Source organism: Cariama cristata, unplaced genomic scaffold (assembly GCF_000690535.1).
Source record: "Cariama cristata isolate BGI_N322 unplaced genomic scaffold, ASM69053v1 scaffold11934, whole genome shotgun sequence".
NCBI classification, from domain to species: domain Eukaryota; kingdom Metazoa; phylum Chordata; class Aves; order Cariamiformes; family Cariamidae; genus Cariama; species Cariama cristata.
In genome coordinates, this window is record NW_009614741.1 from 43,856 (window position 1) to 68,761 (window position 24,906).

The following is a 24,906-nucleotide window of genomic DNA, read 5'->3' on the forward strand; positions in this document are numbered from 1 at the left end:
AACCTATTTACATATGAGCTACTTTAAAACAGAAGCAGCTGATAGGTGGTCTTATCTTCTTGTTGATGCTTGGATTTATTTTCTTAAGTGGTTTCCTCACCAGATTAATAGAGGTGAAGTTAAGTATTTCCGTAGAGTCATTTCACTGCTTTTTAATAATGACTTAATTATTTTGTATTGCTTAACCAGCACAACATAACTATTGTTCACATGCCTGGAAAGAGGCCCTTTGGTCAGAGCCTTGTGTACATCTACGTCAATGGGCAGCAGAAGGTCTCTGCTCCACTTCGATTCCCTGCTATGAATGAAGTAAGTTCACCTCTGATGTGATGAGCTCTCATAGAACAATGAGATCATAGTTGGCTTTTTTAATTTGGAAATTGTGTAAAAGTTTAAGATAGCTTAGCCTGTTGCTAATAAGCTTCTATTCATCTTTGGACGGTGTCCAGAGTATCAATGTGGAGTATAACTAACCATTAATTAATGTTTGTTTAGTCATCTCAGTTTAAAAGGAAACCAAAAAAACCCATTATTACCTTGATTAGATTGTGAGGTTTTTCTCAGAATAATTACATGAGCATACTGACATAATTTATGGGTAAATCATCATAAACCACAGCTCTGCCAGTAGGATTGACAGTACTCAATGAGGAACACTCCCTATTGTTTTGAGCAGTGATTTTTTTTTACTTGTATTTTCTGTATGTTCTCTTAATATACTAATCTTATACCTGCTTTGTTAGCTGGATAAGCAATTACGTGCAGTTAATCTAACCAATTCGCATGTGTACACATTTAGCCTAGAAAGCCACACTAGCCATCGAAATGAGTATATGTTGGGGGTTTTTTTATTTGTAAGCATTGTCCATTCTTTTTGTTGAACAAATCCCATTTTAAACTGGGCTGTAACACTGAACATTCTTCCCTCTTTTGTAAGTCCTAATTTGATATTTGTTAAATATGTTCAGCAAACACTTAAATTGGACAGAGTCACAGTAAAATCAGTATAACACTTAAAAAATGAGACTAAATGTAATTTCCAATGTGAGAGAAAACTCTGGATTTTGGCCTATCTGTAGAATAACCACTATAAATATCAAGGTAGCTAGAAGTAGGACAGGTAAGCTTCCCATGAGAGCATCTGTTTGAGTGTAGTAACTGATACAAGAAATGTGAAGTAGCAGATATGCTGGGCTAGTATTTTGGAATGTAATCCAAAAGAGGAGTGTTTACCAGGGTATCTGGAGCACCATCCTTCCTCGCTCTGCTCCTGCCAGAGGTCACACAACAGTTGAGGTGACCAAATTGCTCTTAATTGGAGAAAGGACAATCTCTGCTCTTGTGGAAAGTATATACTCTTTTTTTTTTTTTTTGGCCTACTGTGCTGGATTGCTTGTTTTCCAGGGTACGCCAGAACTTGTTGCTCTTGATTTAATTTATTCAGTTCAGGTTTGCCAGAGATAGTCTTCAGATTTACTTTGTAAACTGTGAAAAAAGGAGGTTAGATTTACAGTATGTGTTTTGTTTTCTTTCTTCCATGCGTGACTCTCCAGTCTTTTACTTCTTGCTGCATTGGTTCAGCTGGTCAAAGAACAACAACTCCTCCTCCATCTCAGATACCAGATCCACCTTTTTCCTCCCCTATTATGCCCCATCGGACATCACTAGGGGGCATTCTCTCTACAGGAAGTTGGAGTGGGATGCTTGGAAAACCAGAGCTCATCACCAAGATGATCTCAGCCGGAACTCAGGACAGCGAATGGGGATGTCCAACATCTTTGGAGGGCCAGCTTGGATCAGTTACTATCTTTCATGAAGCACTGCAACCTCCTCAGGTGAAAGCATTATATCTAGCAGGTAAGTGGTGATTGTACTGGTTTTGGTGGAATGAAAGGGTTGAGTTATGGACAAGACCCCACTGAGCTTTGCTCTACACAGACGCTTAATGAAGAAGTTACAATCCAGAAAAATTGCAGAGCTGACCTAAGTGAGAGGGCCTTATAACATTTTAAATAAAATTTCATAAAATACTTACCATTCCATTTTAAGCCTATTTGTTATGTTTACCTAAGCTGGTCTATTTATCATATGTATAGACATGCTAAAATCAAAACGTTAGCTGGTGTTTTCACTTGTAAGTTCTTAATTTTTGCTACTGTTTGCCAACATGTGAGTTTACAGTTGAGACTCTTTAAAGTATTGCCCTTGTTTTGATAGGCCACTTAAAGGTGATTTATGCTTGAGGATTTTTCCACAAGAATCAATTAATAATTAGGGGGTCATTAAAAAAATAGTATTCTGATAAACTATGTCTTACATTTCAAGGTGTTAAGATATTAAGTTCCATAATGACTTGAGGTTGTTAGAGATTAGTATAAAAACACTGCCATCATTTAAAGGAAATATTTTTGTATTACTAAACAAAACTATCTTGAAGATTACTCATTTTCTGGACATTTGGGCTGATGAAAGAGAGATTGGTGACTAATGTGAGGTAAGTATTAGTAAAGACAGAAACATTAGAGCTGTATTAATGTTTGGTTAATTATCATATCATACATACATACATGTTTGAATGTATTAAAAAAAACCTCTGTATAGTTTAGCATTTTGTCAAGAATGTATTTATTTTTAAGTGGACCCTATGGAATGAATGATTTAAGTCATAGACATGCTTTGAAGTAGTCTCTCAAATAAGTATGGTTCAGAGTGTCCTATTTGTTGTTGCAATGAAATATAGTAGTATAAAATTTGTGAATATCAACATTAATATCCAGTGACTCTTAAATATGTATATTTATGTATAATTTATTTTTTTTTAATAGGTCCGAACTGTTTAACTCCATGGAAGTCTCAAGAGGCTGAAGTAGCAGATCTCCCCAGTAAGGTGTTGCTTCATTATACACCAAAGGTATGAAACAATACATAATTTCTCTTGGATTACACAGTGTGCAGTAGTTTCAGAATATGTTCTAGATGGTCTTTTTTTTTTGCTTTGCTATTGCTGTTTCATAGTACAGGTGAGCGTGCCATCTTTACGCTGTGATTATGGGAAGATAAGGAGCAGTGGGAGCTTTCTTAAACTGGAGTCTTGTGCAGAGATAGTAGGTTTTGTTCTTGTTTGGCAAAAGAACAGAATGATCTTGTACAATTGTGAATGTCAAATCTAAGATAACATATGTGATGTTCCAAGGGTTCCAAATTGTTTAAATACTTTAATATCAACACAATGGCACTAACTTCCTGAAACATATTATGCATCATTCAGAAATCTTATATGTTCAAGGATCTCTAACTTGTTTCCTAAATCATACTGTAGCCTCTTCATTTGTTTAACAGGCCTGCAAAAACCCAATTTGTCTCGACCTGTCTGCAAATCTTTTACATGGAAGACTAACTGGAAACAAAGTAGTGACCTGGGACATCAAGGTAAATGCATACTGAATAAGCAGAACCTGATGTAAATATGACAGTGGTTTTATAAGTTCACCTAACTTTTGGAATGCTGGAAGTTATTATCATAATATAAATTACATTAGCAGATACAATATGCATTTGTAATGAGAATTAATAGGTTAATGCTGTAGCTGGGGTAGTTTTACATTATGTTTATTGAGAATTTAGAAGGGCTACTGCTCTTAATGTCATAGATAACGCATTAAGTTATTTTGTGGTAGCTGACTACTTTTCATAATCCATTCAATGCATGTTGTGTATTGAAAGCATTTTATCATCTCTAGGGGATTTTGTCATGATTTTCTTGCAGTCTTAAACTCTGAATTAGATTAAGATTAATAGGGTTAAGTTAACACTTGTGACTTTTGCCACGTTAGTCATATATAAAAAATATTATTGAATTGCAGACTAACTTCAGCAGAAAACAAGGTGTGGAGTTAAAATATTACAAGAATCTAGCTTTTTTTTTGAGATAAGTTAATCTAGTTATTTTATTTTCTTTTGGTTTGGGGTTGACAGGACTAGATGATCTCACAGTCCAAAAGCCTCACTTCAGAAAAAACACCAAATATTCACTAAAGTGTTATTAATAAGTGTTATAAGTATAAACACTTATTCTGTCTCTGCTGTTTGCTAATTGTCCAATATTTTTTTCCTTACTGTTGGAATATCTGATTATTACAGGCTATGCAAGTCATCTTTGTTTAACTTTTGCTGGTAGTGGTAATCACAGCACTATTGCTGTAATAGTATTGGAGCTTAAAATTTAACACTTCCTGGCTAAACCTGTTTATAGTCTCCTGCTCAAACACTGTATTATAGCAACACTGTCCTATTTTTTGGTTTTTGTTTTGTTTTCTTAACCAGCACATAGGGTCCTTATGTCCCTCTGGTTAATCAGTTAATTTCTTAGTCTCATGCCACTGACAATGCAGATCTGACTTTAGACTTTAGAATTAAAAATCACAATCTTGTCAATTCAACACTGCCAACAAAATTTAGTGTTGGTGGTTTAGACTTTCTTTGTGCTCCACAAACAGAATACCATTTAGGCAAGTTACATGTCCGTCAGATGTCTTCTGTGTAAAATAGCAAATGGTCTTCTACTTGGTAGTTCATGGAAAGGAGGAGGCAAGCATGAAATGCACACCACCTTAATAAATACCTTATTTGAAAAAATGCTTATTTGTTCCCTGATCAGTAGCACACATTAATATCAAAAATCAAAGTCAGGCTTAGCTCTCTGCATGAGGAAAGTTGTTTGCAGCATCAGAGTTTGATCCAGAAACAGTGACATAAATAAGGATTTATTTATTTTAAATTTAGATGGAATATATCCAATTCTCTTTTATAGGCAGAATCTTGAATATGGGCTCTTAGCTTTGAGAAAAACTAGAATCAAAGGTCTGAGTGTGGAAAACTTGTCAGTAGAAAACCACTTTTTTTTTGTCTTGAGGAAAAATGTACAAACAAATTTTAGCTGCTTTTTTTAAGAACAGTGAACAATCAACTGTATTAGCAAAGTGATTAATAAGGAACTGGTGTTGGAGCTGCACTGTGCATATGCTGACTTTTGGAGATTAATGTTAAGAAAATTCAGACACTTGCTAGTTAATTTTGCTATGATATGAATAGTTTTAAAATACTGCAATTTGTTTTCTTCATCTAGTAGAGGGAAGAGGGGTGGGTGAGGAGTGTTTATATCTCTAGCTTTATGGGAAAGCATATTGTGAGTACAAGTTTCAGGAGGATCATTCATTAACAAACATGATGGAGTTTAGCACCCTCTTGAGGAGGACTAGAGAGAGGGGAAAAACACAAGAGTTGGTCAGGAGCTCTTGAGGAGATAGGTACAACCTGGAAGGAGCTACAGTTACTGCTGTCATGTGGTTCAGACAAATTCTGGTTTTCAAATTTAAGTTGATTTCTGTTTCCAAAAGCTGCAGGTCTGTGGTGCGTCTTGTTTTGCTCAACAAACATAGAAATCTTCATCCATGAGATAAATTTTGCAGATTGAAAAAACTTTCTTAATTTAACTGTTCAATTTTGTTAAATTCACCTTAATAAATGTGGGCTGGAGAGGAGTCATCATAAAAACGCATGGAACAGAGTAACAAGTGAAAAAGTAGAAAACAATAGAGAAGAAAAGGATGATTTTTCTCCACTTCTCCCCAATGTTTCTGACTGGGAAGAGAGTGTGATACCCCATGTTAATAGGTGGGCTTACCTATGTTGGGTTTTTTTGGCTGTTAAAATTTTACTGCACAGTAGTTTTGAATGGACCAAGCTGGGCAATTGGATAGCTGTCTCTGGCTAGCTTGCCGATACCCTGATTTTCTAAGTGGCATTGTGAGTCACTTCTAGAAATGTTGTGGTTTGAATATGTTATACCTTACCACGAGAAGCATTGTTTGAAGTCTCATGCTATCCCTGCTTGTGAGGAGGGGGAAGAAAAGGGGGCTTAGGAGACTTGAATTTTAAAAAGAGGCTTAGAATTGAGGTATATGTAAAGTTACTTTAAGAAAAAACCTCGAATTTTACAATTTAACTGTCTGAAGTTGAAGTCTTGCAGGGATATGATTAAAGTGCAGATGTGTGTAATCTTTTCTTACTGCTTGCTGCAAGTATCTTGGAAATCAGAAAAATGTGTTTTTCCTGTTTTTCAAATATATTTAGCAGAAGATTCTTTCTGTGATTTGTATCCTTCAGTTTCCGGTATTTATGTGGGGGGAGGAGGAAGGAAATGTAAAAATGCACTTTCAAAAGAAGAGCCCACAGAAAGGCATGTGTGTATTTGCAGCCTCTAAAACTTGGGCAACTCTGTTGTTAAACACAGTGTTTTAAACTAATTTCAAAGTGGCATATGAAACATTCTGATTAATTTGTGAGTACGTAAGGTTCCTTGTATTTGAAGTAAATTTCTGTTACGTAGTTTAGGGGATTTTATTTATGGTGATGTTTTTCCTCCTTTTTTGCTTTTATTTAGGATATGATCAACTGTATTGGTGGCATAAATGTGCTGTTTCCATTGCTGGAGCAGATCAGTTTTCTTGGTGGACAGACGCTTGAGAAGTCTGATGGGGAAACTCTACCTGCAGACCTGGTTACTCCTGTAGAGGGAGACTGGGTGGTATTGTCATCCACAAAGGCATCAGGTGAGAAAGTACAGTTGAACTGAAATAGCTTTTAAGCTTGATTTTAAAAGTCTTCCTGTGAATGACAGAAAGCTGTGTTGTTAGGTGCTGGCTTTTCCTGAGTGCCTATGTAAAGCTGAAAGGCTCTTTCTGTTCCTATGTATCTGACATGGATACTGAATACTAGGAGTTCAGCACTATGTAAAATTAACTTACTAATATATTTCAAATGTAGCTGTATTTAATAGCATTATTTTTCTTTTCATGATTTACTATTACATTAGTGTAAAAGTATGCAGTTTTAAAATTTCAGTTCTGAAAAGCTTGTTCTGATTATTTTGAGAAATTGTTTGATGCAAAACCTACTAATATCAATAGGAGGAGCTTTCCTACAACTTGAGTGCTGGGTCAGACAACCACATGAAGACTTTGCAGCATCAGAACAGTACTGTTTAACCTTTAGCCAAACTTTTATTTTCTTAGGAAAATGTTCAAACTCCTGCCTCTTCCACACGCACTTAGATTTTAGTATTAATATTTTTAAAATACAGAAAGGAAACATTCAGAATAGATTTTTTTTTTAAAAACTCTGCTAATATTGAGAATTAACTTGGATCTTAACAGAAACCGCTGGGAAATCAGACCTTGCAAGGGAAAACACCATTTTTTTGGTTTCAAATATGAAATGGTGCAGTAAAGTAAAAAAATGTATCTTTTTCTCTTTGTCTCAATTTTTTGCATATCATGCCTAGAAAGTGTAAGTTTGCAATGACAGAGGGAGAATAACTGCAGCATATGTAAAAGACTAACTGAAACAGAAGTTTGTCTGTAACCTACAGCCAGATGGATGAAGCAACTGAAGTGAGGACTGGGGTCGCTTTGTTCTGGAGAGGCATGAAATGACTATGACTCTGCACTGGAAAGAATCTAAGGACAGCCTACAGCTAGGGAACAAACAGAAAAGGAGTTGAGAAGTTCAGGAAAGATGCTTGATTTTACTTCTTCCCCTCTACTTTTATGCAGTGGGTCCAACAGTAAACCATGAGGCTTTTGCTGCTGCTGTTCTGTTTTGCAGAAGCACGTCTGGAGAAGAACATTGTTGCAACTTTCATCTTGATGATAAAACACTTTATTCAGAGACACCATGTTAATCAAGAAAATCTCATTCACTCCCATGGAGTTGCCACCCTAGGAGCCTTGCTACAGAAGGTGAGCAAATTTAAGAAACATCCTTTAGTAATGAATGTTATGGATCAGGTCCTGATTACTTTGAAATATTCTTAGTTTGGCCCAGGTGCGAGGGTCTTCTGAGGTCTCCTTAGTACGTGCTTTTCTTTCTCATGTTTCTGAAAACAAAAGGGTGTGAGGAGTTGGTCTTGATCTGCAAAGTGAAACACGGTGTTTTGTCTCTTTTTCATGTTGTGCTGCTTTTGTTATAGATACTGTGTTGTATGATTATTCAAACTAGACTGGTTTTGTGTTTCTTGTATTGCTTTAATGGAAGCAGGTGTTGCTGTAGAAGATAAGAGATTCTCAAAATTTGATTAAAAAATGTTTATTAGGATATTCAATATTTTGAGTGCTAACACCTTTTGTTATTTTGAAAGGTGCCAAGCAACTTAATGGATGTAAATGTACTGATGGCCGTGCAGTTGTTAATAGAACAAGTCTCAGTAGAAAAGAACATGCAGCTTTTACAACAGATGTATCAACACTTACTTTTTGACTTCAGTATCTGGAACAGTGGGGACTTCCCCTTCAGAATTGGTGAGCTCTTGGACTTTGGCAACTGCGCAAAGACAGTATTCTTCGCTTGACATAAATCTTTATCTAGGTTCTAATAGGAAACTTTATATTGTAGGGCATATACAGTATCTTTCTACAATCATCAAAGACAGCAGAAGGCTCTTCAGAAAGAAATATGGTGTGCAGTTTCTTCTAGACACACTCAGGATTTATTATGGGTATGAGTTTTACCTCTTCTAACTCCTCCTCATTTCTTCTGTGTGGCTGGTTTTTTTTCCCTATCGTCTTAGTGAGAAAATTAATAAACAGAATGCAGGTTGGCTTTTGGTGGTTGACTTAATTTTTGAAATCACATTAATTTTTTTTTTTCCCATTGGACTTGCTACTTTTCCTTGACTTTAATTTTTGTGATAGGATTATATAAAATTTATGTCAATGATACTAGAAATGCTTGGAAAAGTCATTAAAATTACAAAATTGAAGGACTTGTCGACAATGCAAATTAAGTCATAGATCATTACCATTATGAAAAGAGAGGTGACTTATCATTTTAAGTTCTTTTATGTCCTTGTAGAATTTGAAGTAGGACTTTTTTAGGAATTTAAAATTTTAGCTTTCAGTCTTGGTGATTTATATCTGCTTATGAATATAGTTATGTCATTGAGGAAGACTGGCTAGAGACCTTGCTCTTTCCTTTAGAGGATGGGAGAGGGGAACCTGAAATCCTGACCTGTATCCAGGTCAGTACAAGTCTACATTTCAGGGCTTTTATAGACTTGGTAAGTCTGATTGGCTATTGCTTATTACTATTCAGTTGCCTTACTTCAGTAAGAATTGATAGCTTCTGCCATGATATCTGGGTAGATGAAAAATTACAAAACTAGCTCAATCAAATTGCTATTAATGAGTCATGAAGAACTTCCTTAGCTTGCCTTTCTTGTCTCTTGGTGTATAGGAGTGGCTGTAAAGACACTGATTTGGCTCCTGATGACCTGAGAACAATACGGACATCCCTCTATGGACTGATCAAATATTTCCTGAGCAAGGGTGGAACACATGAAGAAATACAGAGCATTGTAGGATACATAGCTGCCTCCAGTGAAGAGGAGCAGGTATCTAATATAGCATAAATTAATAGTTTAAACTGTACATGTTTTGGTTTTGCTTCTTACTGTTTAGAAATCTTGTGACTTGTGTGCTTAAAAGAAGGGGGAACAAAGACGACGACCACCACAAGCAAATTGTTACCTGATATGTGGTTCTGTTTAGATGTAGCTGAGGCAGGTTATGGAAGCACACTGGAAACTTGACAAAGTGCTTTGCAGATGTCCATATTTTTACTGGTTACTTTTTTTCCCCTGAAGAGGGCAGAAAGCACATGATGTATAATACTGCCATTAGAAAAGTTCTCTTACTTTACAAAATGAAATGATTTGGACTTCAACTGGTCAGAAGTTGTAATTATGCAGTTTCTATTTTGTAGGCATCAACAGAACTTGAACTTGCTTTGTACCTGTAATTACAGTTTGATAAGGTGTCCTATATATAGAAAAAATGTATCCAAAAAATCTAATTTTAAATACAATAATATTAAGCAGACGAAATAACTATTTTATAACAAACAAAGGGTAAAATTTAAAAGCCAAGAAAATTCTCCCCAAACAGAGCATTAAGTCTGAATGAACTGTGGATTAATTTAGTTGTCTTAATTTTGTAGCTGTGTGGAATTCTGGATGTTCTCTTCAGTCTACTTCATTCCAGCCCAACCCCAGACCAGCTTTTTTTATTACTTTTTGAACCAGGGAATGCTGATATTCTTTACGCTCTGTTATTGCATCGAAGATACTCTGACAGGCTTAGAGAACTTGTGTTCAAGGTAATGAATTGAATTATATGTTCTTAAATTAATCAATTGAACATAAATTTGTATTTTTCAGTGGTCTGACTGCAGAATTCTACGTAATTGCAAGATACTAATCATCCAAGTTTTAATTTTTTCTTCTCTATTCTGTTGTGTTAGCTAGATGTTATTGTTTACTGCCATAGTCACGGTGGAATTAGTGTTCTCTTGAAGTAAAGTATCGGGATCTTTTTGAAAAGGAAAAAAAGGGTCCATGTTGTTTGAGTTAGCTTACAAAGTAAACTTTAAAAACAGTGGACCAGCATATTATGTGATGCACAATTAAGTTTAAGAGGTCTGAATGCTCCTGTGTGTGTGTTTTGCATTTGTGTGTACTTTTTCTTGCAGATTGTGGAAGAGATGCTGAAATGCACTAAAGTTTACGAACGTAGTAAGCACCGTATGAGACTCAGAGAAGTGGGATACTCTGGACTGGGGCTCCTTCTGAATGAATCACCAGTTACTGTTTCTCTTATTAAAAACCTTCTTAACCAAGTTCTGTATGCAGGTAATTGGCAAGTGTTGTGTCTGCCATTAGTAAACTCCTGCTGCTCAAAGGTGAACATATTTGGGTTTTTGTGCAGGAAAACCAGAGCTGTTATCTTACAGAGCTGTTATATTTGAAGTTCCCGTTAGTCTCAGCTAACATTTTGTTAGTTCATGAAGTTTGTTCCCTTTACTACCCCTGAATGTAGAGGTGACCTCCAAGGCAATTTTTCATATTTAGCTGTTACGTTCTCTTCAGTGATATTACTTGTGGTGTTTTTTCTTTCTCCCTTACAGATCCTGCTGTGAATTATAAAGATCTTATAGCTGTAGTGCATCTGGCTCATAGATCACATATAAACGTGAGAGTGGTTATCTGTAGAAAGGTTAGTTGTCTTTTTTTAAACCAGAATACTGTCCTTTAAACCCATAAGCTGTACAGTGTGATATCTTAATTATTTATTTGAGACATAGTGGTGGTATTTGTTGCTACTGCTTTCTTTAGCAATGGTGTATGTTAGAAATGAAGCCCATCTGTCAGTTAATGTTGAATTTTGTGTACTCAAGTCCTTTTAAAAACCAAAACAAAAAGCAAGGCTTCTATCATGATTCTCAAATAGCTTGTATTTTCTACAGGTTAGAGATTGTAGACTCCTTGAATTGCTGAGTTTTCTCAAAGGATGCTTAAGACCATGATCAAAGTTTTGTTTGTATTCTTAATATGTTATTTTGCTCAAATGTACTATGGTTCGAAAGAGTGATTGTGGATGCAGGGGAGAGATAGGGAAGAAGCAGTGACTTTTTCCTAAACTGAGCTCAGTCTGGCTTGTATCACTGGAATTAGTAGTACTGAATGTAGCCGTGAGGCATTATATTGTATATTCAGGTTTCTCGAAATGAAAAAGGTGAAACCATAATGTACACTGTTGGTAAGCTATTAATACTGCAGCTTTCTTAGCTTTATCTATTTAACAGTTCCTAACCAAGCATATTTTCTGTTCTATATTTTCTTTTTTTGTAGACTAGTGGCTGAGTAGGATTATTTGTTGTGATAACTGGCTTTTGCAGGAATTGTTGCAGAAGAGTGTCTGAAATATGAGGACTTACCAATATGCTTTGATAACTTCTTTTCTCCTCTACTCCTGAGAATTTTTTTTCCCTTTTTTCTCAAATTCATTTTTTTCATTAGAAATATATTTCTATGGCTTGTTTGCTTATTATTAACAGATTGTGACTTTTGTACAAGGTTCTAAAAAAAGGCAAAAAATATGTAAGATCATAAAATGTCTAATTGAAAAGCTAGAATGAATGCAGTTACAAGCTAAAATTAATGTGTAGGTATGGGATATCTTCTCCTGTCCTTAGGTTTTGCACCTTTTGCATTCCCAATCGGATGCAGCGCAACAGATTTCTCAGCAGCTGGGCTGGCAGGACACTTTGATTAGACTATTCCTGAAAGAAAACTCAGAGGTCCGAATTGGATTTAAAGAGAACAGGGCTAATTCCTCAAGGGAAGAGGGAAAAAAGCCTCCTGCTGAAGAGCTTCAGAAACATCAACCTGAGAAGACAGAGGGAGACAAAGCTGGCAGCTTTGCATTTGTTAATGGTCTCTTTGACCAGTGGAGTTTAGAAGACAACAAATCCCTGGATGTCCCTGCTCATTTCTCTGTTATGCCACTGGAAGATGCATCCACAGCAGAGATGTCTTTTAGGTCGGAGGACCGAGAAGAATTGTGGCACAGTAATCCTTCACATTTGAGTTTAGATCTGTCCAGTGTTGACTCTTACGAATTGGCTGACATTGTGAATCAGATGACAGACAGCCAGCCTAGCACACCGTCACCTACAGAGACCACAAAACCATTCTCTGGGCAGCCTGACAAAGAGTTAGGTGTTACAAATGATGTGGGCTTCACAGCTGATCTTTCTTTATTTGAAAACCAAGGAGTAAGTAATTCAGTCCCTATATAGTTAACTTCTCCAAATGTCTGCAATTCCTTTTTATTTTTTTTTAATGATTGCCCTGATGAATAATTATTGTCCTTCCCCCCTCCCCCATCCTATCTTTCAACAGAAAAGCAAACAATATAGCTTTTTTACAGTGAGTAGGGGTACTTTCTTTTGTAATGTGCCACCTTTTTTGGTTGTCTAGTTGGAATAGCTTTGATGTTAAAAAACCAAACCAAAACAAAAACCAAACTACAAACTCTGCCCCTCCCCTTCTTATTTCAACATTCTTTATCTTCCAGAGGAGGCATGGAGCACACTTGTGAAAAAATCAAGGGTAGCTAAAGGTCAGGTTGAAATAATGATGTAGAAGTCAAGTCAGTGTGTATTGCAACATACAAGCAAGCCACAGTCTCTTATATTTGCATTTTTATGTATTTAGCAATGGGACTTTAGACTGCAGAGTTTTCAAAAATGCTGAAACATGCAAACATAGAGACTGTGATGAATGAGAAATATTTTGAAGATTTACTAGACTAAAAGGACTATAAATATTTCTCTGCTTTTGTAGGGAGGTGATAATGAACTCATACAGTTACTTACAGACATCCTACTGTGTATAATGTGGAAAGGCATTGAAAAATCTGATGATGCTGCTTGGATTGAGAGAGGACAGGTGTTTTCTGCACTGACCAAACTGGGGATATCTAATGAATTGCTGCGACCTTCTGATGAAATAAAACTCAAGTGAGTATGGAGTTCAATGACGGGTTCTTTCTTCCCTTTGAGGAAAACCAGAAAAAGTAAGGGGCATTAGTGAAGAGGGGAAGGGGTGGGTGTTTCCCAACAAAATGTACTTTTCTTTGCGCTCTCTTCATATACTGTCAGAAGTATATTCCGCTACCTATTTAGTAGTGTCATGTGGCCGTAAGGTTTTGAAACTGTATCACTGGTTTCATGACCCTCTCCAAATCTCTTTTAGCTCATAGGCTTATTGAGAAGATGGCAGTTTTGTCACTGCAGACTAAGAGATTCAATTAAATACTTAATTGGATTTTTTTTAAAGCCACTTACACTTGAAACATGTAATAATGACTTTGGGATTTTGTTTTCCATGCAGCTTGCTGGAGAAGATGTTAGAATGGTCAGTCACTGATAACAGAGATTCAAAAGCTCTCCCTGCACATGCTGAAAATGCCTTCAAGCTCTTGCTAATTGTACAAGATTTCCTGCAAGCAGAAGGACTAGTCAATTCAAATTTATGGACAGAAAAGGTACAGTAACTGCGTAATGGAAATACTGCATATAGGCTGAAATAGTAATGAAAAAGTTGTCAGCTTGGATGCTGTCATCCCTTCTAGGCATATGTTTTTAAACTATAGATATTACAGAGTAGGGGTTCATAGTGGAATGGATTAGATTGCCCCTTAATGAGTAAAAAAGTGTGAATACTTACTACAGGGAATACAGTTAATTTTGCAAATTAAATACACCTATAAGTGGCATTCTTTATTGAAAAATCCAGGTCTCTTCAGGTTGGAGAAATATTTTAAAAATGTAGGAGCTACTGAAACAATATCAGTTGTAATCTAAGCAGATTGTACACTGTTTATCGGCATGTATGACTCATTGTGTGTGTGTCCTGAATAAAAGACCAGCCAAAACTCTGCTCTGTTGCAAGCTGAGAAGTTTCACTTCTGGACTTTGACCCATACTGGAGTTTCAATATGATTTTGTGCATATATATGCAAATAGCTTGATTTTTATATATCAGTCTCAGAAACATGAAGTCTGAGGCAAAAAATGACTAGCAAACACAATAAGTAGTAAGGAAAAGAAGGTTTCTGTCATTCAGCTGTTTCTCCTGCCTTCTTGACATGCATTGTAGGCACCCTAATTTGCCTCAACATTTATGTACTTTCTGGCAGTGGTCTTGCTTCCTTCACTGACTGAGTTGTGATTGCTTTTCCATTTTTCAAGGCTAAAGGGGAGAGATATTATATGGAAACCATCATTATATCATGCTAAATCCTTAAAAAAATCAGGTTTTCTTAAGGCTCCTCTTTTTTGGGGAAAAAAAAAAAAAGTATGATGTTAAGAGTTGTCAACACAGTAATTCCTAAGCTGTTCTCCAAAATGCTTGTTTACTTATAAACATAGCTTAATCTTAAAGTGTTTAATGGTTTATTTCTTTGAAAAGTCTCCTCTTGGTAAAAGCTATGCCTTCTACTGTGATCTAGCTTTGTGAAATCTAATTAGAAATAAGATCTGAACTTTGGAGCAATGAGAGTTGTGCTTGTTGCCAGCTCTGAATTGGAAATAACAGTACCTTCATAAATTATCTTCCCCTGTGCCTGGGGAGAATTTAAAGCACCGTAATATTCTAAGCAGGACAGCTCTCAGTCGGCCACAGCAGTATTCATGTGATTCTGGGATTTAACAAAAGAATGATTTTACATTTGAGTAATTTATTAGGGAATGTATCAAGATATGTTAGTTTTAAGCAAACCCTACCTTTCACAAGGTTTGTATCACTTCTAATATCAAAATACTGACAGAAAGGAGTGCCTCCTAATTTTTAAGTTGTGGTTTTTTTATTATTTTTTAAAAGACTTAATAGTTGTTATGAAGTTTCAAGCATTTCGCTAAATCACATATTCATGAAAGAAGCCTTGTTTTCCTTCTCAGGGCACTGTCCACATTGCTATTGCTGGTAAATTATACTAGCATTACACTCAAATAATTTAAAATACAAAGCAAAAGAATGAAATAAAATCCTATATATACTGAGCCCAGAAATTGCAAGTTGGTATGGTATCTGTGCTATTAATAATAGTGTCTTTTCAGTTGTAGTAATCCTGCTTGTGGAGTCTCTAACTTTTCTAAGGAAATGGCATTTACTGGAGTTAAATTATAGGAAAAGCATAAGCATATATACTGTATGCTGGTTTTGGCTTTATTCAGGGAGATACTTGACTTAACATGCTGGGGTAGACAGTTTTTTGTGGTCAGGAATTGTTTCAAATTACTGGTTTAACTGCAGTGTTCTGGGATAATTTTCTGGGCTTGGGTAAGTTAGAAGTGTGAACACAACCTCTTCTTCAGCTCTTTGAAATTACTGTGTCTCCAGCTGGAGTAGCTGTTGTTAATTTTATTTCATGCAAATCTTCTGCTTTTACAACAGCTCTTGGAAGAACTAGTGACTCTCATGGATAGCCTGTCAGTCTGGTACTCTACTGGCCTAGAAGCAATTAGGCTTTCCCAGGTGCAAGTCCAGTTGCTCCTTGGATTCATTGCACAAGATAACTTACAGGTTTGTTGCAGATTCCTGCAAGTGGTACTGTGTGTTAAGTGCATGTTTGATGTAACTGTCGTGGTTTATGGGGGAGCTGCTCATACCAGTGAGCACACTGATGGCAGACCTTCATCCTTCTACAGGGAAGATGTTTTATTGGTTCTTACCATTTGCAAATTTACTGTACAGTCCTGTCAACGTGCACCTCCTGCGCATGAGAAAGGGGTAGAGGGCAAGCTGTTTGAAGATGGGACTATGTAGGCACTAGTGGCAGTAAGACAGTGATTCTGCTTGTGACTTTTTGTTTCTGCCATAAAATACATGTATTAGCGGTTTCAGGTTTACATACATTAAGTGCATGTGAACCTGGACTGTTTTTCGAAATCAATACTGGGAACAAAGTTAGCAGAGCTGTGCCTGGAATGAACCCTTCAATAAAGCCAGGGTTGTTAATTGAGGTGTGTGATTGTCTTAATACAGCTGTGTGTATTTGGGGTTGCAACTAACTCAGGTTTGATCATCACAGGATGAATAAATGATCAGTGCCCATATTTGATGCATGTGTGCTTTCAGGTTACCTGGGATGCAGCCGGAATATGTACATACTCCTGTGCTAAAAAGATACTGTGCTCAAAGTTACTATTTTGAGGATTGCATTCATATTTTATTGTTTGTCTGTGTAGGTCTGTGCTATGGCAGCAGCCAAACTAAACACCCTCCTTCAGACCAAAGTAATTGAGAACCAGCCTGAAGCATGCTACCTCTTGGGGAAGCTGGAAGGCATCTTGAGTAGATCAATTGAAGAGAAGACAGAAACTTACTCATTTTTGATTCCCCTTGTTCGAACACTGGTATCCAAGATTTATGAACTTCTCTTCATGAACCTGCATCTCCCTTCATTGCCTCCTACCAATGGCAGCCCATCTTTCTTTGAGGACTTTCAGGAATACTGCAGCTCTGATGAGTGGCAAGTTTATATTGACAAATATGTAAGTAGTAGATTCTTTTTGTATCATTTTCCCCCTCTTTTTAGCCATGAAAGCAGAGGAATTCGTTCAGAAATCACATTGTACTGTTTGTTTTGGTGAGACCAGATTATTCCAAATATGAAGCAGTACGAAGAGAACTCATTCAGACATGATCATGAGCAGATGGCACTTTATTGGAAAGATTGTTATGAAGCATTTATGGTGAATATGCACAAGCGAGACCGGGAGAGAGGAGAAAGTAAGCTTAAATTTCAGGTAAGGTTTTGCGTGAGTGCAAGTTTCTCTTAGAAGAACTATCTCAGGAGTTGCCTTCCAAAAGGTGGAGAAACTGAATTTCAGGATGATCCAATTCAGGTGATTGCAGGCAGGGTGATTGCTTTAAGATTTTATGGGCAGTGGGACTGAATACACTTGTAGGATATGGTTTTTAATTCTGCTCTTTCTATTTAAGAGTCTTACCTGTAAGCAGAGTTATTTCAGGACACTAGGCCTTTGTCATAGTACAGCAACTTAGAATTATGCTCAGCTATAAGCTGCATCTTCTTTTACTCTAATTTATGTTTTGAATTATTAAAACCTCCTCTCTGTTATGAGATAAGTTAGTGTGATAGTTGTTTTTTTCTTTTAACCCTACTTCAGTGCAATGAAAGCATTTAAAACAGTGAACAGTTCCTATTTAATGTGTGGAAAAATCGTTTCTGAACTGACCTTCCTGTATAAGGTCCAGACTCATTTTAAGCGTTAGAATTAACTGGTAATTACAGCAAATATCATAGCTAAGTTACATTTCTCTTGTTTTCCCTTTGTCTTAGTAAGGATCCCTGTATTATTAAGTTTTTTTTCATTCAAGTAGCTAAAGGAAGAATACAATGAGTCACATTCTAGAATACCAGAATTTAAAGAAAAATCCTATCTGTTATAATAGGATTTCCAATACTGACCGCTTCTCTGATGATGAAAAATTGCTTTCATTTGAATTCAGCATTGATAATACTTTCTTCACATCTTTAGGTCAAAGTCTGACACTTATTCCAGTACTAAGCTTTTAAAAATTTCTGTTGTAAGCATTACCTTAAATTTTCAGAAGTTTTTACTGCTAAACTTTTTTTGTTCCTTCTTAATTTATGAGAATTCTTGCAAGTCACAAAATTGTGTTTTCAAAGGTCAGAGCTATTTCATTGCTAGATTTGTTTTTAATGGTCTTTCAGGAGCATTTTGTGGAACCATTCAGCAGAAAGGCTCAACAGGAAAATCTGCGGTACAACAGTATGCTAAAGCAACTTAATAGTCAACACACAGCTACTCTGAGACAGTGGAGAGCAGCCCAGCTTTACTTGCTTTCTGAACGTGGTCCTTGGTCTGAAATGTAAGAGTGAAGTTCTTAAACCATATATGATGCTTAAAAGGAATTTGCTCACATGACTAACTTACTGTTTCACGTGGTTAGAACCTTTTCAAATTGACTTTTATAACCATTCTTGAGATGTGAAATTAATATTGAATGCATCTTTTTATAATGTTTTCTACATTTAATTATCAAAATGCAAAGTTTGAAGTCTAATACTGAGCTGGTTATCTGGAATGTTATCTGGCACATTCTTGCCAAGTGACAAATAAAAATTAGTTATCAATGAAACGATTGTAAAAACTTTTTGAGGGATCCTATGTATCAGTGGTTCTGTTGGAAAAGAGAGAATAGACTTTGAGTTTTTATGCATGAAGCTAATTGCAATTTAAAAGAATACATTTTGCCTGTCTTAGGTTTTGGGGAACTTCTGGATAAAGTGTTTTTTGGGGGGTGTCTTTTAATTGTCATTAACTGAAAGTGTAAACAATTCGATATATTTCAGTAGAAAATAAATACTGTTTGCAAAGTGCTTTAGGATGAACAGAGCTGCAATATGAAATATAAAATTAAAATGCAGTTTATTGCTTTTATGTTTTATGATGTACAAGTGGATGACCAGTATTTTTTCCAAATAAGTACTCTTTTGTAATCAGTTCATTCATATAGGTCTCTACCTTCTTTTAACTGTTTTAATGAATATTCTTGTTTTCCTAGGAAACAGCATCCTATTCACTGGAAACTTTCAAATGTGGAAAATTTTTCACGTATGAGACTAAAACTGGTGCAGAATTACAACTTCAACTCTCATCAGGATGCTAGTGACCTGAGAGATAACTTAGGTAAAGTTGTATTTGCTATTTCACTTGGGTTTCTTCAGTCTTTACTAAAGAAAAATACACACTTTACTCTTTGTATTTAAGAATCAGTGTATGATAAATACTTAAGTCTTGATTTTTCTTTGTTTCCTCTATAGTAAAATGTGTAACGTAAGAGTGGTGCTTTGACCTGAAACAGCATCTTCCTACTAAGTAGAATTCATTTCCCTGTGTTCATTGAAATATGTATTTTTGTTGAGAGGGAAAAGAAAAAAAGTTAAAGAACTCCTTTGTTTTAAAATAAGCAGTCACATAGCTTTCTTGCAGGAGATTATTTTTTCAAGAAAAGGAAACAATGAGATCAGAGTAAGCAGGCAGTATTTGTTTAAAACCTTTTAGAGCTTATGATTAAAATGTGTATATATGAAGTGCTTTATTTCAGAAGTGTGCCAAACAGCTGAGTTAGTGGTGTAAACTGTTCTTTAAGTTAGGTGTATTGGATATGAAGACTCAAGCAAAAAAAAAAAAACACTCTTGTAAACCCAAGTAAGCAAAAAACAAGTGCAGTATATTTCCATGAAAGCTGCATGCTTTAACAGTGTCTAGCAGAACACTGCAAAATACTTTATTGGAAACATCCACATCAGAATTCAGTTTAAAATTTTCTAATGTGTTTATGTCTTCCCTTTTTACTGTTACAATTTGACATATACTTCAATGTAGTTCAGGGAGTATTTTTTGTGTTCTTCTTGCCCCCAAAAGTATTTAAGAAGTCTGGTAGCTTCTTACTGAGTTAAAACCAACATTCAACAGTAGAAGATACACTCAGTAGTTTAGCTTTACAAAGGTGTTGTAGCAAAAAAATTTCTGAGCTGAAATGTCTATTTATGATAGGTGTGCACCAGACACAGCCCTCTAGTGAGTCTCTGCTTCTGGAGGTGGTGAAGCAGGTGAAAGTGAGTGACTTGGAAGATGATGTTCTGGAACTACCAGAAGAAGACACAGCAGCCAGTTCCAATTTGTAAGTACAGCAGAATAGAATAGTTGAAATTTGTTTCTGTGCTAGGGGTAAGGAGTGAGAAACAACTTTGGGAGCTGATTAGCATACAAAGCTTTCCTCTTTTTTTTGTCTGGCCTTAACAAACCAATCCAGGGCTTTGTAGTAGTTTGTCATTGTCAACAATGAGACATAAAAAGCCCCAGGGAGAAGGCGGCAGAGCAGATGTTTGTGAGGATCTCTTAATGATTCACTGCTCACAGTTGGTCTGAAGCTGAAGCTACAGAATTTTTGAGGCTTTTCTACTACGTACATTGGCTATAATTCTCAAGAGGTGGTCTGCCCTGTAAGGACAGAGATCAGACTGGAACTGGCTCTTGTCCATAGATGCCAGGGCCATTCTCTATACTATCAGCTTGCATAGCATGGGTGTTTGGTTGGCATTAATCTGCTAGAGAGTCCCCTGTGTTCAAAAGCACTTCAGAGGGAAGGCCTGCTGTGCTTCCTTCATGTCACTTCTGTAATTTAAAAAAAAAAAAAAAAGTGGGAGAGGGAGGTGGGGCAGGGGGAGATAGCAAAGCCTTCACTCCAGTAACTGGACTTGTGATGTTATGCGTGCATCTGTGTATGTCTATGCTGTTGAAGTCTGATAAAGATGTGGCACTTTGATACTGATGCGTTTTCTTGTACCTTAAAGGTTACTAAATGCTTGCTTGTGATGTGTCATTATCTATAGACTTCTGAGCAACCATTACTTCAAATACTTCTGAAGATAGCTTTAATCACATGAACCAGGACTCAGCTGTGCTCTGGGCCAGAGAATTTAAGCACCTAGCAATTAAATAAGAAAGGGAGATGCATCCTCATGTTTTAATACTTCAAGGGAGGTCAAGTGCATTGTGCCTGAGACTGAAATGTCAAACCTGAAGAGCAGTGCTATGAAATGGTGTTTGGTAGTCTAGTCTGAAACATCCAAGACTGCTGATGGAAGTAGCTTCGTATAATCATTTATGTTGTACTTTGAATGCCATTCAAATTTGGTTCTTTCTGAACTGTACTCTTACCAAGTAACTAAGCAACTGTATAATCTACCCAACCTTGTAACGCTTACTGGTATTTCTGTAGGGATGAGAAGGACGAGCAAAGTCAGAAAGAAAAGCTAATATTGTCTGAAGATTGTGAACTCGTTACAGTAATTGATGTGATACCTGGCAGGCTGGAGATCACTACCCAGCACATCTATTTCTTTGATGGTAGCACTGAAAAAGAGGAAGGTGAGTATGATCAGTATCTCTTTCTTTTTAGTGCAGTTCATCATTCTGTTTTTAGTAGGCTGAGTTTGATTTTTTGAGAATGAGTGTCAAACTAATTATGAAGAGACAAGTTGTGGATCTGTGCTTAATATTGTACTTGGTGGTCAGTGGCTGGCTGATCCCTTCAGAATCAAGAATCTGGAACTGTATTCACTGAGCTATTAAATTGATTCACTAGTCTTAGTATTTCTTAAAAAAATAACTTATTTAAAAAAATCAAATTTTCTGACTACAAAAAGTCATTACGTCTAATTTGCTGCTTAAATGGCACCTCCCTGTTCTCCCTGACAAATAATGCTTCACTCATACATTGATTAAAAAGTAGTAGTATGTAAACATTAATCATCTATATTAATTTAGTGAACTTTAATAAAATATACACAGTTGAGTACGAAAACAGTGGACTGAAATGTTTGACCAATAATGTTAAAATTTTCAAAAACAGTATATCAAGAAGTTGACCTTTTGGGAATTCTAAACATAAAAGCTTCTATTTGAGCCTGTTTAAGAAAGCAAAGGGCTTTGGTTCATTTTTTTTTGTCAACAGAATACATTTATAATGTGTCTCTGATCAGAAAGCAAAAACAAATTCTGCACTTTATCAGACATTTCCCGCTGCCTCTTTCTTTCAGCAGAACAGTAGCTGAAGTTAATGTTTTCCTAGCAAAATGGTTAATCAAGCCACACGTAAAATCTGCCTTTTCTAGGAATAACTTTGGGGTGATTGGAAATGATATTGCATTACGTCTGTATGAAAAGTTTTTGATATATTCCAAGTCAGTAATCAAAGTGCTCTTCCTAGGGGTAGGTTTTGATTTCAAATGGCACCTTTCTCAAATTCGAGAGATACATTTGCGTCGGTACAACCTGAGGAGGTCAGCTTTGGAGATCTTCCTTACAGATCAGACCAACTATTTCCTCAACTTCAATAAGGAGGTATGTGTTTCCCAAATTTCCTTGATTTATATAATTAGCACAAGTGTCAAGTTTAAGTTCACTGATTGTGTCTAATTTGAGACTGGTGTCTTTCATAATACTGTAGCACTAGTAGGAACAGGTTTGCTAGATACAGCTGTTATGGGAAACTAGACTGCAGTCTGTGAAAACCTCAATCTGGCATCTAGAAACTGATTAATTGCGAAAAGATGGATAAAACAATATTCTTCTTTTTCCTGTCTCTCTCTCTTTCTCTGTTATGATACAGAACAATTATTCAACTAAAATTACATCGGTAGTAATCTAAATATCTTGAAGCCCGGAATATTTAAATATTCTGAGCAAATTAATTACAAAGCAAAAGAGACTTTCTGTTTTACCACAACACTGGAAAATGTTGCTATTTCTATATTCCATGGTTTAGGTTTAGCAAACTTTTTTTTTTTTCCCCTCTGGATAATGTCAATGATCTTTTGTATGTTAGACTAAGATAAGTACCAGAACTTAGAGTGAGTTACATACTAGTAGGTTAGTTTATTAATAGCTCCTATAAAATGATGTCTGGTGGGCTTTTTTTTGGTTGGTTGGATTTTTTTGAGTAAATAAATCTTTGCAATAATTTAAAAAAAGTAGGGAAAACATTGGTGTAATTTTATTTGAACAGCAGCAGTATTTCCTAGAAGACTTCTGTGGCAGTAATGATTTTCTATGTAGCATCTACACATACACACATAAAAAAAAGCACTACTTAACATATGTTGCCTTTATATCCTGTAACTGAAGGATGTTATGTCTGTCCATGTTCAAATGTTTTATGTAGCGAGAGATAGAAGTGTTTAAAAGTAGAACGGTGTTCCATTTATTTCACATTTTAATTAGCAGAGAAATTGTTTACTTGCAAGCTTTGACTTACAGAATTAATATTTTTTTTTACTAATGCTGTTTTCTAACAGGTACGAAACAAAGTATATAGTCGAATATTGTCACTGCGTTCTCCAAATATTTCTGGGACCAGATCTCCACAGGAGCTTTTTAAAGCTTCAGGTTTGATGCAGGTATGAGACTGCAGCCTAAATGGTCCAGAGCATTCTTCTGCTTCTTGAAGGAGTCCTGGAAGGTCCTGGACTACTGATTTTACTTTTTTTCCCCTGTGTTTAGATGGCAACTGCCAACTTCTGTATCCTCAGTCTGGCCCCTGAACTTTCACATGCATACTTCTAGAATTCCTCTGTTTTGTGTTTACAGTCAGTGGAGTAAACAGATAGAGCGAGGCTCTGTTGATGTGATTATGACAAATGTTCTAAGAAGAATGAAAAACATGCAGTAGACTTGCTCTGGTTTTAATCCACAATCTTGAGTGCACATTTTGGAACTTCTTTCACTACACATGCAAGTAATTTTCCCTGCTACCTTTTCATGATGGGGCCTTCAACAAAACCCATGTGAAGAATAAGCAGGAAATATGATCTTAAGGGAATTAGTAATATTATTAAAGGTATAAAAGGAAAATGTCAAAGTGTCTGTATTACCCTAAACATGGATAAATTTTTAAATGTAGTAAATGTTTTTTTATCTTCCATCTCTTTATGCCACAATTATTGTTTTTTCTGAGGGGGGAAGTTTTACAAATTACTTTTAAAACATTGGAAAGACTTTGTTTTTTCTCTGTTTCCCTAATGATAAAAACTATCATGTTGTATATTTACATAGAGAAGAATACTGTCTGTAATGAAATGTCTCCGTCACACTACAGACAGCCCTTCCGAACACAACTGTATCTGTTACTTGGTTTAAAATATAGTAGTAGAGCAAAGGCGCAAGGACAATGTTAGTTTACAAATTCCTGTACCATCAACCAATGGGATAACAATTTATAAATAAATTTTGACCTTAGATCTCTAATGGATTTCAAAGTTCTGTTCCTCTTTTTCTCAGTACCTGTTTACCTGCCGCCTTTTTGTTTCTTTCATTTCTGTTTTTCTTCTTTTTTATTCTGAGGCTGCTGTTTGTCTGCTACCCTGTATTTAAAACAGTACGGCCATCAATCAGGGACGTGACTTCAATGAAATATAGATAGCACAGTCACTGAATCAAAGGGAAAATAAACTTTATTAGGAGAAATTAAATTTCAACTTTCATACCATTCTTACAGTCTTGTGCCTTACACTTGCCAATACTATCCTCTGGCAGATAAATACTGACAAGACATGTAATTTGGAATAGTGTTATCTTTGGTATAGTGACTTCTGTTGTGTTTTCTTTTTTTTTTTTTTTTTTTTGTCCTTCAGAAATGGGTGAATAGAGAAATATCCAACTTTGACTACCTTATTCAGCTGAACACAATGGCAGGACGAACTTACAATGACCTTGCTCAATATCCTGTGGTAATTAAAAAAATTAATTTTTTAATTTTTGCCAAAGGTATGTCTTTTTTCTATTTTGGAAGGTGGATTTTTAACCTCAATTTCATCTTTGACTCTTTGTTTTGTTTGTATGTTTTTGTTTGGTGTTTGGTTTTGTTTTGTTGGTTTTTTTTGTTTGTTT

General features: G+C 35.9%; 1 protein-coding gene across 1 annotated transcript in view; it reads left to right on the forward strand.

Annotated features, from left to right (window-relative positions):
• NBEAL1 (neurobeachin-like 1) overlaps nt 1-24,906 on the forward strand; it is a gene marked incomplete at both ends in the record, with an annotated part of 61,769 nt that overhangs the window by 24,625 nt on the left and 12,238 nt on the right. Inside the window, 25 exons of the mRNA XM_009699546.1 lie at nt 190-309; nt 1,554-1,857; nt 2,826-2,911; nt 3,340-3,429; nt 6,443-6,611; nt 7,666-7,799; nt 8,198-8,357; nt 8,452-8,554; nt 9,292-9,448; nt 10,054-10,212; nt 10,585-10,744; nt 11,020-11,108; nt 12,088-12,669; nt 13,241-13,416; nt 13,790-13,943; nt 15,854-15,982; nt 16,648-16,953; nt 17,059-17,208; nt 18,162-18,319; nt 19,016-19,140; nt 20,011-20,137; nt 21,239-21,387; nt 22,229-22,362; nt 23,316-23,417; nt 24,651-24,746. Coding sequence (XP_009697848.1) covers nt 190-309; nt 1,554-1,857; nt 2,826-2,911; nt 3,340-3,429; nt 6,443-6,611; nt 7,666-7,799; nt 8,198-8,357; nt 8,452-8,554; nt 9,292-9,448; nt 10,054-10,212; nt 10,585-10,744; nt 11,020-11,108; nt 12,088-12,669; nt 13,241-13,416; nt 13,790-13,943; nt 15,854-15,982; nt 16,648-16,953; nt 17,059-17,208; nt 18,162-18,319; nt 19,016-19,140; nt 20,011-20,137; nt 21,239-21,387; nt 22,229-22,362; nt 23,316-23,417; nt 24,651-24,746 — 4,119 coding nt within the window. The remainder of the gene's footprint in view (nt 1-189; nt 310-1,553; nt 1,858-2,825; nt 2,912-3,339; nt 3,430-6,442; nt 6,612-7,665; nt 7,800-8,197; nt 8,358-8,451; nt 8,555-9,291; nt 9,449-10,053; nt 10,213-10,584; nt 10,745-11,019; nt 11,109-12,087; nt 12,670-13,240; nt 13,417-13,789; nt 13,944-15,853; nt 15,983-16,647; nt 16,954-17,058; nt 17,209-18,161; nt 18,320-19,015; nt 19,141-20,010; nt 20,138-21,238; nt 21,388-22,228; nt 22,363-23,315; nt 23,418-24,650; nt 24,747-24,906) is intronic.